This window comes from Lates calcarifer, linkage group LG19 (assembly GCF_001640805.2).
Source record: "Lates calcarifer isolate ASB-BC8 linkage group LG19, TLL_Latcal_v3, whole genome shotgun sequence".
In the NCBI taxonomy this organism is placed as follows: domain Eukaryota; kingdom Metazoa; phylum Chordata; class Actinopteri; family Centropomidae; genus Lates; species Lates calcarifer.
The window spans coordinates 16,114,429-16,133,980 of record NC_066851.1 but is presented as its reverse complement, the minus strand read 5'-3'; the positions used below and the strand labels follow the sequence as shown (position 1 = coordinate 16,133,980).

Genomic DNA, 19,552 nt, shown 5'->3' with positions numbered 1-19,552 from the left:
CTCGCAGGATGATGATGGTAAGATTGTTTATTTCAAAACCAGTTGTGTACAAGTAACAGACAGAGACAATAAATAATGCAGAAACCAAAAAACATTTTCTGTATATCTACGGAATTAGGGTAAATAAAGTGATACAAAATCTAGTTTTTGCTCACTTTTCCACTCATGAAAAGCAACATAAATACACACAGAAATGGTGTATTGTACTGGAATGCTCCTTCTCACCCAGGGAGAGAAGTTCGATACTTAAAGATGATAAAACGTGGCCCAGCGCTGTGAATTTCTCTGGCAGATCACACGATCATGTATCCTTAAAGACATATAAGACTGGCCATAAAAGGCTGAGCAAAAAATAACACAATGTAAATAAACATGTTCGGTCTCGTAAACAACATGTTATCTCCAGGAACACATCATGGGAGGGACAAAAACACAGGTATGCATTCTTCATTCCCATCATGTAAGTGGCAGTTTGTTTTGTTAGTTTGGCCGCTGAAGCGAAAAAGACAATGCAGAATTCTTACACAGCCTGCTGCCATACAATAATGCAACATACATTTTAAAATATCGTCAGTATAATAAGCACTCAGCCAAACAATGGTTGCAGTTGGAGAGGAGGTCCGCCCCCACAGATTAGCTGAACTAAAAGTTACTTTAAGCCGATCTAAAAAATTTGGCTGAAGCTGAAATGCAATGAAATGCACTTAATATCAGTGCCATACACATTTCGGTGGCAGAGTCCATGATGCACTAAGTTAGTGTGTAGAAAGCATGAAGGCATTCCCTTACATTATAAGAATATTACTAAACATGAAAAGGCAAGAACAGGTGTTATAGTACATCTAAGTTCCTTGAGTAGAGGAGAGCAGTATCGTCATATTAACCTCGTAAAAAAGGTTGCTGGGACTCCCAGAAAAATTTCTGAGATATCTCGGTCCATGGTGTCTAACTATTACCATTCCTAAAATTATTATGTCACGATTTGTTACCAACTGTGAGCTTCACACATTTCTCTACAAGCCGCAAATCTGAAATAACTTTAACCTTGGATTAAAAAAAAATCCACACATTTCCAAAATATCAAAAGTAATATAAAATGAAACCAAAAAAAAGGAGATAAGTAAACAAGCAATTTATATTTACACTACATACAAGTTATACGACTCATCTGGTTCATCCATGGCAGTCATTTTTAACTCTTCAGTCATCTCAAATGCCCCCCTCCCACCTCAAACACATCCATTGAATTGATAGTCAGTTTGCTGACAGAGCAGCCATCAGTCCCTGTGTGTGCATGCGTGTGTGTGAGAGAAGCTTGGAAGTCAGGAAGTCAAGTCGATGAGGTTTTAAGATTGTTAGAGCCACAGGATGAGAGAGAATATGTGGAGTCTGGCTCCCTCTGGTGGAGAGCCGTCGAAATGACATGAGATGAGGGCGGCGGGTGCTCAGAGGTTATCCCCTGGCTGGTACTGCGGCTCAGTGGCAGTGAAATAGTCCTCCAAAAAGGCCTGCAGGTACTCGAACGTGGGCCTCTCCTCTGGGTCTTTCTTCCAGCACTGCACCATGAGCTCGTGCAGGGACGTGGGGCAGTCCTGCGGGCACGGCATCCGGTAGCCTCGCTCCACCTGCTCCAGCACCTCGCGGTTGTTCATGCCTAGAGAGAGGGAACGTGGCGAAATGCAGGCAAACGTCACTGAAAACTCAGCTTTCCATTAACTACCTGTCTCACTGTAACTGCCCTGTATTTCTATTTCTTTTACAGTTCCTTTTCTATTTATTTTTTGTATTACATTATATTCCTGCACTTCCCAGTGCCTGCATTGGTGTCCTCTGGGTAGTCTGGCTTCTTCCCACAGTCCAAAAACATGCAGGTAGGTTTAGTCCACAACTCGTAATTGCCCATAGCTGTGAATGTGAGTGTGAATGGCTGTATGTCTCTATGTGTCAGCCCTGTAATAGAGGACTTGGGTGCACCCTGCCTTGTGCCCAGTGTCAGCTGGGATTGGCTCCAGGCCCCATGGCCCTCAGAGTGGTGTAGCTAATGGATGGATGGATGGATATTTCTGCACTCACATGAACAATGTTAGGATATTTTATACTACTGAGCACTGGCAGAAAGACTAACTGAATGAATGTGACATGTTTTTTTTTTTCTGCTATGACATGTCAAGACGACCTCCGTCAAAAAGGCTTATTCCTGCCTTTCAAAAGCTACTAGTATAATGATTCTTTTAAAATTCTACTTCCAGCCTCACACACATTTAGTTCACCTTCAGAGGTGTTTTCACTTGTGCTACACAGGAAGTTTAGTCAGCCAGGATAACTAAAACACCTAAGTGGATTTGCAGGGACTTTTAATTTAAAACTGTATCATTGATTTTAGAGGATGTTTAAACTACTAAAAGTGCATGAATAAGCTAGTAGTCATTTTCGACCCATGCTTTTAGGATTATAATAATTTTAGAATTTCAGAAATTCTGCTTTTCCCTCTCTCTCTCTCTTATTCTGCAACTCACGCTAGACGCTTAAATGCCTAAAATATAATGTTTATGACAGATAAACAGGAATGCAGAATCATTTCACATGTTCACACAGTCAGCTGGGAACATCTCTCTGCATAATGCACAATGTGATGTACATTATGCAACACGCTGCTCTTATTTTAGCATACAGATCCACGGCTAGTGTCTCAGCAGACTTAAAAACACTCTCGCGCACACATTTGCATTAATCAAACATGAGCAATCAACTGAATTGAGAAGCAGTTGCATAACCCACCGGGCTGATCCCTCTCACCTGGGTAGGGCACTCTGCCCTTGGTCACCAGCTCTGTCAGCAGGATACCAAACGACCACACGTCTGACTTGATGGTGAATTTCCCATAAAGAGCGGCCTCGGGAGCAGTCCACTTTATGGGAAACTTTGCACCTAAAAGAAAGTCAGGGATGTGATTTCAGCAGATATACAGAGAGAAATAAAGCAACAACCTTTACTAAAACTTAAAGAGTAAGTAGGTCAGTCTTCTCTATCAGGATTTTTTCCTTCATCTGTGATTTCATTAGTGCGGTGACATGAAGACATGATAACATCTCACCAGGGGGGGAAAAAGGAAAGATTCCATTATCTCTCTCCGCCTCAGTTTGCATTTGGCCCGGGTCGAACAAGTAAACATTTAAAATCACTAACAAATGAGTGACTGAACATGTTGACAGAGTGACTAACGGAGTCTGGAAGTCCTCCTGGTGTCATTCACGTCTGCCAGCACAGACTCAGGAGAACAACGTTTCAGTGATTCAGGGTAGGGCCACTTCCTTCCAACAAGATACACACAGTGACAGATTGAATTTTGTGTATAACACGGACTCTGTCTTCAAATCTTCACCGTGCCCTCATGTAAAATGTGATATTCTGCTGTCTTTGTGCCATGGTGTAACCACATGTATTTCTGTTTTCCACTGGTATCTCACCAGGACATACTCCTACTCATTTACTGCACTTATTCTGAAAAGTAGTGTGTGTGCATATGTGTGTTTGTGTGTGTGTATAAAAAGTGTCTTGGAATTGACTACATGGAATAAGTCATCTGCCAGCCCGCCAACTTTTTCCCCTGACGATGAGGTTTTTTAAAAGATGCTGTGGTTGGGGACTAAGAGAATACTACAGAAACATAAAAGTCGGAAAACAGATAAAGTACATAACCAAGTCACAAGTTAATCTCTAGTCCAACAACGTGCTGTAAAAAATACATTTCCAGATAATGACACAAATGAATTACAAGTGTATTTTTTAACTGTGGCAGTAAGTTCAAACTAAGTTAACCTAGTTATAAGTGTTTGCTAAGTGGAGATGTACACATCACTAAATCACATCACACATCACAGCAAATCTTGTTTGCAACACACCCGTGGATGTACAGATAACTATCACTGGATTACTATGATACTGTTGAAAACTTAAAAACAGATGTTGCAGATGTTTATTTACGACAGACATGAGAGATAATATCATCATCAGAAAGAATAAGCTACTTTTATCTAATAATATGTGTATTATGTTTTTGTGTTCAGATTTGACTAATTTAATACTTCCTTAAGGAGTACACTTTTGACGGAAATTGCCTAATTCTGGCATCTAGGGGTTTTAAAGTAATTGCATTAATTGCCCACCTTAATTGAGCTGTATGTCACTACCTGTGTGAATACTCCTAACCCTGAAACACATTCCTTCACATATGTATTACTAAATAAAACACAGTAATACCCACATTTACGAGTTTAATATATAGTTTGGTCCTCTGAAAGTTATGTTGCGCATTGTGATTCTACAGACACTTCCTGTTTACATAGGATTGTTTTAGATAGCTCTCACAAGCTAAAACCATGTTAATGGTGCAAAGTTGATGCTAAAAACAAGATTTTGCACAAAATCATAGTGGTGGATTTACAAAAAGCTGGTAAAACCCAATCCAGCAGACCTACCTTGTCTAGCTGTGTATTCATTGTCCTCGATAAGCCTGGCCAGACCAAAGTCAGCGATCTTACACACCAGACTGTCTCCGACTAGGATGTTGGCAGAGCGCAGGTCTCTGTGGATGTAGTTCATCCTCTCAATATACGCCATGCCTGCTGCCACCTGGGAAATAAAAGTTATTTTTTTCCACATCCATCCAGTGAACAGTTTCAGGGTGATTAAATCTGTGCTAAGCAAGAATTTTATGTAGATTTACAGCTATTTTATCAGTCTTAAAAAAGGTGTGGCTGCAATCAAGGGGAGCATTTTTTCACAGAGAATTTGCCAGATTTGCAAAATAAACTCCAGTGTACAATTACTTGTCGACCAACAGGAAGCAATGAATCATAGCTTCAGAATAAAATACAAACTGCAGTGACTGAGCACACCAAATTAAGAATTGTAGATAATCTGTTGTCCATTTGGTCTTGGTATAAAGCAGTTACAGACTGGTAAACAACAACAGTTTATTTATGCTCTTACTTGACTTCAAACTTTTAAGATATTGCCATTTTGGTCTGCTATACTGAGAAGCTGCCTAATGAAAGTGTAAACTCGCTGGTAACAGCTGGAGATGATTAAAGTGGATTACGCTCTCAGAGGAAAAAATCTCTTTCAGTGTTGTCTGGTGACAAGTCCGTAGTGAACAGCATCAAGATTTCTGCTTATTTTCAGCAGTGTACCTGAGCTGCCATGTCCACTAGATTTGGCAGCTTGAGGCTTCGCCCTTCTCCGTCCTTCAGGAAATCAAGCAAACTCCCTAAAAAAAAAAGAAAGAAAAAAAGAACTTAGATTTGGATCAAAACTGAAGCAACATGTTGTAGTTAATGTGACATCAATTCTGGGATTTCTGCCACACATGTTACACTTGGCTCAGATATTTATTTGTTAGTTATTGCTGTGGTAACTGAGGAGCTCAGTGTTTTTGAGCAGAATCACACTAAGTGTTTGTATTACTGTAATAAACTGTCTTTTCTAAAGTGCAATAATGTGGACACAGGGCTGAGCACAGTGCTATGAAGAAGGACACATACTGTACTGTCCATGCAGATGTATAAATTATGTACACACTGTGTAGGTGTGAGCACAAACGCATGTATGTAATATTCATACTGTCTTTTTAAGTGTCTCTTTCAAACAGCCTCTACCTTTGCTCATGTACTCAGTGACGATGTAGATGGGTTCTTCTGACACCACAGCGTAGAGCTGCACCAGTTTGTCATGTCGGAGCTTCTTCATGATCTGAGCCTCCTCCAGGAAGGACTCAGGCGACATAGTGCCGGGCTTCAGAGTCTTCACTGCCACCTTGGTGGTGCCATTCCATGTGCCTGACAAGAAAAAAAAAACAGGGTGTTCAAGTTTAGTTTTCCAGAGATTAGTGACTGGAATTTCAACAGGGTTTTATGTAATTTATTAGCGGCTGGTGTCATGGTAAGTATGAAACTATTTTATTCTAACAAACTTTTGCAAACTGCTGTCAACACTTGAAAAACAAACAAACAATCTGACATCTCTCTGTACACAGAATACTTTAGATGTTGAGCGAAACAATGGCTGACAAGTTTTTAGGACCTCAGCTTCAGATGAAAATAAATTGTTTCCAGTTGAAAACTTTGTTAAAAAGCAATCTATTCTAGGATTTGGCTTAATCCATGTTTGTGGTACCCAACAACGATTGTTCAGATCTCAGCAAATCAGACACATATGGAGCATTTTGCTGCCCGATGTGGGACACATTAAGTTTAACTGAACTCAAATGAACTGAGACAGCATGTGTCTGAACTGACTTTTGATGAGCTATGTCAAAAAGACTTTCTTAGACATTACAAATACCATATATCAAGTTTTAACTGGTCTAAAAGGCCCACTTAAATCATGAATCCAATCAGAAATTATGAGAAGTTAAAAAATCTTGCTCCAGTCGAGATGGACACTGAGATCACGCAGCGGTTCTTAAATGAAATCACTGACAGCAAACACTGCTCCCTGTGGGTAACATTAGCTGGGTGTTAGTTTTGAATGATCCAATACATATAGTATGTTTTTGCAACACTGCTCACAGCTGTCCAATTCTTCATTTGTGCCAAAAGAGGATGCCAAAAACGGTACACACCCATCCAGACTTCTCCAAACTGGCCGTTCCCGAGACGTTTGATGAGCTGCAGTGACTCTCGTGGGATCTCCCACACGTCTTTGGTTTTGACGGACAGGTCGGTCAAACGAGGCATGCCTTTGTGGCATGGCACGATCAGGCGGCAGCACAGCCCCGCGGCCCTGGCTGGGTTGACATATTGTGATTTTAAGAGAGAGAAAGCAAACATACAGTGCATCTGTCACGTCAAGACTTTTCTGCACGCTCCTCGAGTCTCACCAGAGTAGTGCTGTACTAGCTGCTGCAGCGTTTCGAACTGGGCCCTGGTGGTGATGTAGTAGCCTCCGCTGTCCAGCTTGCGAATCTTATAGTGTTTGACGTGGTCTCCCTTGATGTCATCCCAGTCCTGGATGGAGAGGGAGTAGGCCCCTGGCACAGAGACAACACAACGATAAAAAACAATACTGACAGATTCAAGTAGCATAGTGGGGAAAATATCTGATTAACCAAGTTGGTTTTCATAAGGGATTATAGATGTAATGTGTGTCATAGTTTTTTTTTAATGAGTGTATATATAGAACAATGTGCAAAAGATTCAGGCCAATGAATATGGAGCAACTGCATAGTTAATGACATGATTTTAAACTGAATTTTAAGTTGTGATGTCTGATTATTTCATTATGTCCCCTGCTTCTAATTTGCACATTAAAACGAAGTGTTCCTAAATCTTTATTTATTCACAAACACATCTGTCTGTTACCTACAGTTTAAAAGCATTCAACATGTTGGCGTGTTACATGAAGCTACGTCAGAGTACCTTTGGTTGTTTCACTCTCACGGATGAGGAAAGTGCCTCTGGCGTTGCCGTTGGAGAGCAGTTGCCTCTCTGCATCCTTTCGACCTAATTTACCAAAATACCAGCTGCAGGGAAGAAGAAATATGGAGTATAATATTTGGTTTTTATATTCTGACCTTTATTCTCTTCTGTACGTGCCACCATGCCACATTTAACAAAAGGCAGTGTGATGAACTCTAAAATATTTATGATATGATCTCTGCTGGTGAAGCTGCCATGTCTCTGGGGACTGTGTGTGAGCGTGTGCTCATGTTAAAAAAAAAAGTTTTACTCACTCCTCAGCTTGGATCGAGTCCACGGGAGCTACGTAATTGCTGGGAATGTAACCAGTTCCACCTGTAGTGAGAGAACGAGCCTCCCACCAGTCTCCCTCGCTGAGGAGAGGATCACGGAGAGAGATGGAGGATGGAGGAATAAACAGAGAGACAGATGAAGATGTACACATTATGCAGACAGGCACAAATAAACACTCAAATGTAGTGGAGGCACAGATGTACTGGCTGTATGTCTCGGAGACCTCAGTAGAGTGCTCATAAAAACAAACGACAACATTATCATGTCACTACTTCTAAATCACAATTCTAACAAGACACATTTTATTTCTACGACGCTGTACTGTCAGACATTTATCATTAAAACGTGAGAAGTCCGTCAGACTTTAAATGCAACAACCTACATCAGCTGGGTCGGGTCTGTAACAGACTGACCTGTTTTCTCTGCCAGTGCCTGTGAAACAACATTTCATTGCAAACGCAGCATTCAGAGGAGGACAACACGACCGCCACCCTTAATGGTGTCATGCAGATGTTTTCACACTTACGTGCTGTTGAGGATCTGGAACCTCTCCCCCTTTCTGAAGCTGAGGTCATCCTCAGTCCTGGCTTCATAGTCATAAAGAGCCACAAACAGAGTCACCCCTGCGGGGAAACAAAACGTTATATGTGGTGGTTGAGCGGGTAGAGAAGAATTACATGGACAAAGTATTATGTCGGGATTTTCACTGTGGTTTATTGTTGGATTTGTTCATCTGTCTAACATATGGGGCTGCTTGGTATGTAACGGCAATAAGAATCACTGCCTACACCTCATCTGGTGCTTTATTTTAGTAAATCTAAATTAATATTTTATGACAGGAATGATTTCGATATATATTTTATATACAAAATACAGTTTTCACGTCTAATTTTCAAACTAACTTACACATTCACTCAACCAGACTTCATCTAACCTTCATCTGACCCAAACAAAAGATACATTTTAAAAGATTATGGACGTCACTCATTTTTTTAGTCAAAATTAGCTCCATCTAAATTCCTTTAGCTCATTTTCTCGCATTTCATAACATATGATTAACAGATGTTTTACATTACTTAGATGGTGGTAATGGTTATTTTTATGTTATTCTAATTTTAAAGCTGCATCAATCAATATTTGTATTACCATTTTAGCATATTTCAGCTCAGTGTTTTGGTTGAATGGCCTGTACCTTTAATATTTTGCTTTCTAGCCATAGCTGGCAGCTGTTCTCAGTTAAAAAAAAAAAGCTCTGATAAACTGACTAAGCTTTCTGCCCAACACCAAATGGCAGGCAGATACTGTTAGCTACTAGCTGTGAGATAGTGGAGCATTTAGCAGCTAAAGAGTCAAATATTTCCCTCAGGAGTCAGTGGACACAAAAACAGAGCTAAAGGCAGAGTAAATATTGATGGACGAGAGCATGACTCAAAATGAATGCTAATGTTGCTCCATGTCTGCTGAATATGTAAACAGATATCTGTTTGCTAAGACGTTCCTCATATTAACTCTGTAATGTCCACACAACAAGCTGCGCCTTAGTGGCCAAAGGAAAAAAAAAAATCTATCGTTGTGGGTTTGACATACAAATAAATAAAACTCCTTGTTTTGCATATAAAAACCAGAAATCTGACTTTATTCTCTATCAGACAAAGCATCCTCTAGGAATGGTGAGAGAACAGTTAACGCTGCCAAGGTCTAGATTAGGGGCCAATCAAATTTATCTGATGTGATCTGGATCAGCCCCGGAGTCCCTGTATCTCTTAATAAGCCTGCAACTGTAAAATGATTTAATTTTCTGATTTGATCTGAATCATCCATGGACAGTCTGAGCTACAACACTGCTGCCAATGCTATGACCCCAGAAGAACACACAAGTCTTCACCGGGGGTCAGATGAGGTTTCTGCTCCACTTCTGTCCTAGTTGACTTTTGTTTGCAGTGTTTTGTTTTTTTTTTTTACTCAAGTCCTTTCGTTACAATTTTCCACATGAATGTTTGCTTAGTGCTGCCCTCCTGGAATTATTTCTTATTTATACATGCTGGTAGTGCTGACTCCACAGATGCAGAGTGTTTATCTGTGTTGGGATCTACCTTCAAAAAAAAAAAAAAAAAAAAAAAAGGCCCCACAGTAGTTGACATCAAAGCAAGAGATGCTGTTAATTTATACATCACACATCGTATGTATCTTTAAAATCTTAAGTGAAGCAGTACAGCCCACTTCTCCACCCCCCGAACAAACTTTTTTTTTCCCTATTCAGCACATTGTATGATCTTTCTGGTCGTCAGATGTGCCTCGCAGAGCACCAGCCGATAATTTAGGTCGCTCTGTTTTTTATTAACTTGCAGCCAGTGGAAATTCATCTTCTGCAGAAACAGGACTTTATCACAGCGCCACCATGTCCACGCACACACAACAATCACATATTTACTTTGGAACACGCAAAACACACATAAAACTAGGCGAATAAGATAACAATGTGGAGTTAATCCAAGATCATCCAACACCTCCGAAACTGGAGCATTTGAAGTGAGAGCTCTCTTCTCTCTACTACACCAACATGCTGGTCAGTCAACATATTCAGCTGACGCTTGCCTTTTATTGAATATTGGATGAGAGCCAGCTGGTGAGTGGTCTTCAGAGACGTTTACAACTCTACAACTTAGACTGACATTTTATTTCTCTTTTAATTGCTCTGTTTGTAATTTGACCCCCCAGTTAATGTCAGCAACATATTTCACACTTACAATGTCACCTTGTCTTAAAGGAACAGTCTGACATTTTAGGAAATACATTTGTTTGCTTTCCTGCCAAGAGTTAGATGAGAAGATAGATTCCACTCTGGTGTTTGGTAAATCTAAAGCCACAGCGACCAGTTTGTTAGATTAGTTTAGCATAAAGGCTAAAAACAACTAGCCTGACTGCCTGCCAGCATTTGCACATCTTACATGCATCCTCATCTAAAAGAGCATCTCCTGCCTCACCTGTTCCTCCTCGAGACCGAAGCGTCCCGGACTGCGAGGACGTGTGGACCCCTCCGAACACGGTCACCCCCTGTGTGGCGGCGCTGTGGAAGTTGTTGTAGTTGGGGATGGTGGTGACCCCAAAGCTGGGGTAGTGCTGCGGCGTGGGGTCGGATCCATAGCGGTATCCGGAGTTGTGCGAGAGGCTGGTCTCCCGGTCATCGGTGAGTTTTGCTGCTTCTTTATCCTTACATTGGACACAGCCCATTCTCTACTCTCTGTGGGGCGGAGAGAGAGAAGAGAGACAGGGATGGAATTAGTACATAGGTAAAGTAATAGCTCAAAAGCCGTCTCCATTGGGGAAATTATGATTCAATATTTCATTATTTCAAAGCTTCCTCTGAGAGCTACAGAAGCCTTGTGTCAATTAGGCTGAAATTAAACACGATAGTTTAAACTCCATTACTAATTAAACAGAGGAACATAATGTGACGGAGCTGCAGTGTGCGGCTAATGTGATCACTGATGTAAATATGTGAACACAGTTGATGGTGATGTGAGATACTTAATGCTGAGAATATCCAGCTTAACTTGCCATAAAAGAATTTAACAGCACTACTTATCATGGTTTACTTTTCCGTCTTACTGCATGACCACACTTTACACCCGGCAATTGCGTTTAACAAGTTGGCATGCATGCTTTATTTTTGTTTGCTTTACAAGGAGCCACACACCCATCTATAGATTCCCAGAGTTAAAATGCACATAGAGACCCTTAACAGCAAACTTCTTATACTGAGTCTCATGAAGGGGGACCTGATGGAGCATTTGGCCTCTCTAAAGCAACGCTAAACCAGTTTCTGTAATGAGTGAGGCAGTCTGCTTTGCCAATAAAGAAGAGCCTAACCGATGTTAAAGACCCAGTTAAACTAATGCACATTGTGCCCCCACCCACCCCCTCGCCTTTAAGCCCTAGGAGCTCATGAAGCCCGGTACAACATGGCTGGGAAGAGACCGCTGACAGCACCGTCATTTTTCATCAGCATTAGCGGGCCAGCTGACTTCGGAAACGGCTAATTGGAAACACACTTGTTTACAGTCGCTGTGTATGGAGAGGAGCGGTGCTCAGGGCAAACGCCAGCTCTGCAGCAGACGGAGGGAAAAAAAAAAAAAAAAAAAACTATTGCACCGCTCTTGACCCCAGCTCAAAACTCAGTTAGATCCACAGTAACAACATAGCTGGTCGACTCACAGGTGGTGCCTCTTTTCTGTCAAGAGTAATTAACATAAAAAGAAGAATGATGATCTTATGAAAAGTGTGTTTGCCAGTGAGATGACCATGTCATGCTTTTGTGCAATATTCTGTCAGGAAACTAGTCTGGAGCTGAAAATGAGCTGCAGTCAGAGGCATGTTTTGAAGGACACTGGAGCTTAATGGTTACAAGGAACGTTACACAGTATATGACTGAATTCCTTCAGGCCTGTTTTACATTTACAAGCAAGAAAATGCTTACATAAGAAAAAAAGTGCAAACAGATGTGTCACTTGTTGCAGACTGCGAGCAATGTAACAGGGTACAAACAACGTTAAGTATGGTATGTAGCTGAAAATAACACAAACAAAATCTTGTATTTAACTCATGTAAAAATACCTCATTTTTAAGACTCCACAACTGCTCTGGTTGGTATTAATACTGTGAAACCGATTCTTTGTCTATTCTTTTGCTAATGTCAGTTAGGGCTGACTGAAATTCCATGATCGTTTATAATGGCTTCATTTCTGGACTTGATGGTGGATTTGGAAATTATAGTCTTTAAAAGTGTCATCAGCTCAGTAGTGGAAAAAGAAAACACAAAGACCATTTGAGTATCACTTGTAATAACTGCACCGATTTCAAATCTTAACATCTGCTTCATGTTGCCATTATCTTATCTATGTTGTCCTTGAGATATTTGCCTGCTTTCAATGTCAGCAGACTAAAATAATCCAGCTTTATGATACAGAGTAATAAAAGTCACTAATGTGTTACCTGAAGCCCACAGGTACACAGGAGGGCTTACAGCATCTATGCCCATCGAATGCAGAATTCAACTCCTGTGCAGTGTTTTCAGTTTCAGTCATGTACAGTATTTGCTCCACACCTAACTAACTAGAAGAAGGGAGCCACTGCAGAGAGGAGGAGAACATTGTGATTCATTACTGCCAATAAAACCCCATAAAATACCCAGAAGAAGAAACAAGCCCAGCGGTAGCATTACAGTATGAGCCCCAACCAAAGCAGAGACCACAGACTGAAACACAAGAAGAAGGGAGAGGAGGAAGAGGAAGAGGAGGAGGAGGAAGAGGAGGAAGAGGTGGACTGCTGCATCTCTGGTAATCCTACAGACATCAAATAATCTTTCTTGACATGTATATTTACATGTCCCATCTTCTGGTATTTATAGCGCCCTCCTTTATAGCAGGTAAAGGCTAAAGCAAAAACCCACCTTGAAACACAGGTTCAGCCCACAATTTCCATTAAGGGGAATCATTTATTGATTAATCAAGGAAAATCTATCAACAGTTTCCAGATTATAAAATGTTAGGATTTGCTGTTTTAACCCATTGGCTGGAGAAGACAAGCAACCTACATACATCACTATGGGGTCTAGGATGTTTTCTGTACACTGTTTTCTGACATTTTATGGACAATTTATAGATTAAACAATCAATCAGACACACAAGCAGATAGCAGTAATGGGAATATTTCAAACAGGAGACATGAGTCTAAAACAAAACCTCTCTGCACAAAAAACAATCACCCTGAGCCCTGAGACACCCAGTCCAGCATCTTGCTTGACGAAAACTGCATTAGTCACATATCTAAGTCTGTGACAACAGTGGTGGAGAATTGCACAAGCTTGGCAATATTAACTGAACTGAACGAGATACCATACTTTAGGTAGATTCTGCTTTCTGGTGGACTTTCTCTTAAACTGCAGTGATTGAAAATAGCACTGCCTGTACTCCTGGAGGGATCAGAGTAAATGAGGGGAGGTCTCATGACGTTGTGCCGCCTGTGGGGATTATAAAAATCTCCCTGCTCTCGAAGTAAAAAGGCCAGGGACTACCATAGCTTTAACATATCTGTATGTGTCTGCCGGACAGAATTTAGGCCATCTTGTATTGTTAATACACATACATTCCCTTTGTGGTGCTGATTTTTTTGGCACAGTGCTTGCTTATTAAACATTTGCATATGAATCATGTCTTTGTGCAGGTTGTGTTGTAACTGAAGTTGCTGCACGGGTGCAATAAAAATCAGCCATCTTTAAAGATCAGAAACAGCATTTTGAATTCATCTCAAGTGCATTTGACAGCAACAGGCAGCTTTATCACATTTTCAATATAATATAACGTAATAAGAGCTTCACAAGCATTCATCACTGGCTTTCAGATCCAAGGGACGACTACTCTCTGTTATTCAATTACATGCATGATTCAACACTATGGATCATATCAAAATGTCAAGACAAAGCCCTGCAACATTGTGATTTGAGGTGGGTGTTCTCCCTGTGTTTCATCTTTGCAGACACACAGACACATGCTAGCCCTGCTCTGTCCCCCGCTAACCTGTGGCACAACTTGCCCCCCCCCTCCCCTCTTTCAAAATAAAGCAGATGAAGGCATCACGGCCGCAGGGCTTGTTCTTTCCCGTGGCACAGCCTGGGTATCGCATGACCACCTCAGCCTGCGAGAACGCTCATCACGCTATTTTCAGACCCAAATGAACAGCTTGCCTCCGAGAGGACCGCGCTGGCGTGATGAGGAAGGTCCAATGGGGACAGGATCATAGCTACGTAACCCACTGGATCAGTTAATAGCACAAAGCAGGGATGAGGGGGAAAGGGTGGGCGGACTTGACTTTCACACACACACACAGACGGGCAGAGCGATCATATTTGAAACTCCACGTCTTGATTGGCTCAAGATGCAGTCTGAAATTTGACTCTGATGTCTGGCCAAATCTGTTGAATGCTATTTGTTAACGCTGCTGCAGGATTCCTTCACATCAGGAAGTGGAGAATGGAGAGAGACGAAGAAGCCAATAATATCTGAACAAAGAGTAACAGGATGGGGTTAGTGCTACTACATCAGTCACAACTGCTGGGCTCAACTGGAAATTAATTTACTGAAATGAAGGCCTTTATATTGATGCTGTACAGGCACAAGTGTTCATCTACACTAACACACACGTACACACACAGAGCTGGGAGCCATAATGAGATACTCTGCCATTTATAGTGAAGCCACGAGATCAATATACTAAATTAAAAAGACAGACATGTCAGGGTCACACAGCGTAACTGATGGATTAAACAGGAGACAGTCAGTCAGGCCTGAGAAACAGACAGATGTGCAGTCTGATGTTGTGCTACAGAGGAAAAAAAAGAGGGATATCTGGATGTGGGTGAAATTTTGATAACTGACTATTAGTTCAACCAATCACACCAAACATTCTCCATCTGCAGCTTCTTAAATGTGAGGATTCACTTCTTCTCTCTGTTTTATATCATTGTAAATTAAATATATTTGATTGACTGATAAAAAACAAACAGCATCACATTGAGCTCTGGGATATTATGACGAGTATTTATCGCTGATTCTGGACATGCTATAAATTGTTAATTGAAAAAATAAATGACAGATTAATCTAATCTGACTAATTAACATAATCATTAGTTGCAGTCCTGTATCTAATAAAGCCTGTGGTCTTGCACCACTAGCCTCATTACTTCTATTTCCACAGCTATTTGCGCAATGCACAAATGATGTCTGTGTCCTAAGTGTAATGGATATAGTGTTTGCTGAATGTCTTTTTTAAAAATATTTTATTAAAGTTCTCATTCTGATGTATTCTTTTACATAGTTCTTTATATGTTTCCTGCTTCTTTAGACTGTTTCTTATATCGCTGTGACTTTGAAATTGCCCCTCAAGTAAAGCTAATCTTACTTATAATACTACACTGGAAACTAGGGCTGAAACTAAGATCTATTTTCATCATTGATTAATCTGCTGATTGCTGTATTTTTGAAGATTGGGCAATCAATCGTTTCATCAAAAATATGTATGTATCTTTTTTAAAAAGTCTGTTATAATTTGCAAGAGGGTGAAGGTGTTTTTTTTATTAGACCATCAGTCCAAAAGTTTACTTTCAATGACAAAGTAAAGCATCTTCACATTCAAGCAGCCAAAACCAGAGAATGAAACAAGTTGCTGTTTGATTTTCCATCAATCGACTAACCCATTAATGGGCTAATTGTATCTGCTCTGATGGGAACACACTCTCTAACCAGTAACCAGCTGACCTGACATTATTTCTGTTCTTTACTAGTGGTGCAAAAAACACAGTAAAATCTAAGTAAAAAAAGAAAATGGTGGCTTTGAGCCTTTGAAATTTGACTAATAAACTGCAAGTCTGTGCTCAACTGGTTATTACATCAAGGAACGTCATTACTTAACCACAGTGAACTTACAAATCGCTCCAGAATACAATCATTTTGCAATTCAACACAAGACAGGCCTGTTTAATTTGAAGTGTGTGGTCCCTTTACACTCAGATCATTGACATGCCACAATACAAGGTCAAACCACCCACAGCCATCCCACTGAAGTCGCACTGGCAATGACCTTATTCAACTACAAAATACAACTTCTTGTACTTTATCAAAGAACTGACCCAAAGAGGTTCATTTCCCGCCGTGCACCATTTGAATTCGTACAAAACTCACTACCCTGTTTACTAGATTTGGTACGAGTCTAACAGTCTCCTCCTCACGGCTGCCATTCTCTGAATAGTTACAATATTTGCTTGTGTTGGACAACTGAGTTCATTCAGTGTATCAACAACAAGACAATGGCCACATTTCACTCAGCTACAAGATTATCTGCACAATGAAAAGCAGTGTTAAGGCTTTCAAAGCATTCTTCACGTACTGAATGAACACAGCTCGTTCTAAAACCCACAACTGAGCTTCATACAGCACGTACGTGTGGGTTTAAGCCTAACTGTGCTTTGGTGTCACAATGTTCACAGTTAAGTGTGTTGAGTCATGTTGTTAAATCATGGAGCTTGTTGTAAACATCCATTCATCCAGAGAGATTTGTGCCTCATACATGGATGTTTTCCAAATGGGATAAAAGGAAAATTTTGAGAAACCTGAACTAACTTTTTCTCTCTTCTTTGTTTTTTTATAGAAACAGGAGCAGATTCTTGCTGCTTGTGCCTGTCAGCCTGCACTGGAGGGGGGGTTTAAATGGTTCTTTCCAAATCTTGTGCCAGTGGAGGGCAACGGTCAATGTAAGAATCCACTGGAAATAATGATGTCGTGGGCCCACGGCAATGTAGGTTGGAATATTTCTGGTAGAAGTGAATAACTCTTGGGTTGATGGAAAGTGCAAACTGAGGTATGAGCCACATGTCGTAGAGCTGCAGCACTTTGCTGATTAATCAGCTGACACAAGTATTTAAATACAGTTACTTTCAAGCAAAAATCCTCAGATGAAAGTTTCACCAGTGTGAGCATTTGCTGCTTTCATGAACTGAATATCCATCAGTCACACTAAACGAGAGCTGTGAATATGTCAACCTGGACAACTTTCTACAATTTTCTGACATTTTATGGACCAAAGGTTTAGTCAGTTAGTCAAGTAAATAATAGGCAGATTAATCAAAACCAGACAAGGTAAAGCAGTTCTTTGTCTCTATGCTCCCCACCTGAGGAACAGGCTTCCTGAACACCTGAGGTCAGCCAAGACTGCTGGCTCATTTAAATCAGGGTTTAAAACATTATAGTTTGCTGCAGCTTACCACACTTAACACCTTTTTCATCTTAAAATATTTATTATTGTTTTTGCTGTTTCTGTTTCGATTGTATTTTGAATGCAGTCTTATTTTTCATGTATTTCTATGCCACTTTGACTCGCTTTATGCCTGAATGGTGCTATATAAATAAACTTGTCTTGCCTTTAGATCATTTTCATGATTACTTTGTTGGTCTAAAAAACAAAACAGTCCTGTATTCCAATGTGATGTCTTCCAATGTCTTGTTTTGTTCGACCAATAGACGAAAAGTATTCAGTTTACCGTGATGTTTAGAGAAGGAAAAGCAGCAAATAGTCACATTTAAGGAGGTGGAGTAATCAGATATTTGGCATTTTGCCTCAAAACATGACTTAAACAATTATCAATATCAGTTTTTGCCAATTAATTTCCTGTCGATCCACCAATCACTGGAGCTCTGAATGAAAATCATTGGTTACAGCCCTGACATTTGTTGACTGACATTAAAAAAAAACAGACAAACAACTACTAGATATTCTGTGATGTGAATCAACACATTTTGCTTTCAACAAAGTAATGAGTTAACCCCTTACTGAGATAAACATTACACCTTAGCGATGACATATTCAAATCCTGAATATTCCCAAGTGGCAGCTTGAGGAGGTGGTATGAACACAGAGGGCTGGAGGGGAAATGTACATGGTCCATGAACCATAATATCCAAGTCCTTTCAGTCACATCTGAAACATATCACGCACAGCAATTGTGTAGTCACTCATGGAGCAGGCACAGGCTGAACACTCAGGAGCTGCAGGGTGCTGTGTGCATATTTATAAACAGACACACAACTAACTGTGTAACTTATTGCACACGTATTGAACTGAGGTTAGCTCCCAGCTACACACACACACACACACACACACACACACACACACACACACACACACAGAGTATATCATCCCCTGTGTTTGCCTACAAGATGGATGGCTGCACCTCCAGACACAGCAGATAACCCGATTAGGACAGCTTTAATTTGATAGTAAACGGCGTGGCAATGCAATTAGCTCAAAGCATATGACAATTATTTTGGGGTGAATCAATAGGAGACTGTCTGCAGGCCGTTGTGGCGTTTGTTGTGTGTGTGTATGTGTGTGTGTGTGTGCATGGCCTCAGTGGTCAGCTCTGTTCTGCAGCGCGTCCATCCCTACTGCTGCAACACAAGAGCCCCCTCTCCAGAATCACAGCACTGCAAAACATCATCCACAATTACGAGCCCGTTTCCTCTCTGTGTTTGTGTGTGTGTGTGTGTGTGTGTGTGTTTATCCCTACTGAGGGTAAAGTCACCCGTCAAACTGATGGAGCTACATGTGCAGAATATGCAGAGTGAACGCTGGCTTGAACGCAGCGACCTACAATGTGTTATTTATCTCCTCGGCTCTCCCGAGATGAATTCATCTCGCAGTCCACAGCGCAAAATAGGGGACAAGGCGGGTGCACCGATTGAAATTCAACACATGAAAAGGGGGAAAAAAGCGCACTTACCGCAGAAAAATCAGATTAATCCATCGGAGTTTCCAGAGAGACTTTCGTGTGGTGATTCGCTGATTGTGTTTCTACTTTCTGTCAGTGTTTTTTCCTCGCATTGAGACAGAATAGCGGTGGGAGACCCGTCCCTGCCGATTCAAGAAGTCCTGTCGCCGCCGTGCGTACAGATGATGACGATGGCGACCACTGGCAAGCAGGCGACAATAACAAACCACACTTCCGGTTAGGTCTTTCATAATAAAAGTCCTGATTCTTCAAGCTTTTTCTTTTTTTCTTTTTTTGAAAATTTAGGTAAGAGAAAACTAGTGGATCGTAGATTTACTCAAGTACTTTACTTAAGTGTAACTTGTACTGTTTTTGAGTATTTCCATTTTATGCCCCTTTATACTTCCACTCCATTACATTTCAGAGGGAAATATTGTAGGTCTGCTCTCTACTCCACTACATGACAGCTACTTTTAAGATGAAG

The 19,552-nt window shown here is 40.8% G+C and overlaps 1 protein-coding gene across 1 annotated transcript; it reads right to left on the bottom strand.

Annotated features, from left to right (window-relative positions):
- Positions 1-9: 9 nt before the first annotated feature.
- fyna (FYN proto-oncogene, Src family tyrosine kinase a) lies at positions 10-19,261 on the bottom strand. Its single transcript, XM_018663671.2, has 12 exons — positions 19,081-19,261; positions 10,736-10,992; positions 8,278-8,374; positions 7,733-7,831; positions 7,419-7,522; positions 6,881-7,030; positions 6,623-6,787; positions 5,658-5,837; positions 5,193-5,269; positions 4,479-4,632; positions 2,797-2,928; positions 10-1,654 (listed from the first exon to the last, which is right to left on the bottom strand). The coding sequence occupies exons 2-12, from the start codon at positions 10,980-10,982 to the stop codon at positions 1,446-1,448; spliced, it is 1,614 nt and encodes a 537-aa protein (XP_018519187.1). The 5' UTR covers positions 10,983-10,992; positions 19,081-19,261; the 3' UTR covers positions 10-1,445.
- Positions 19,262-19,552: the final 291 nt, after the last annotated feature.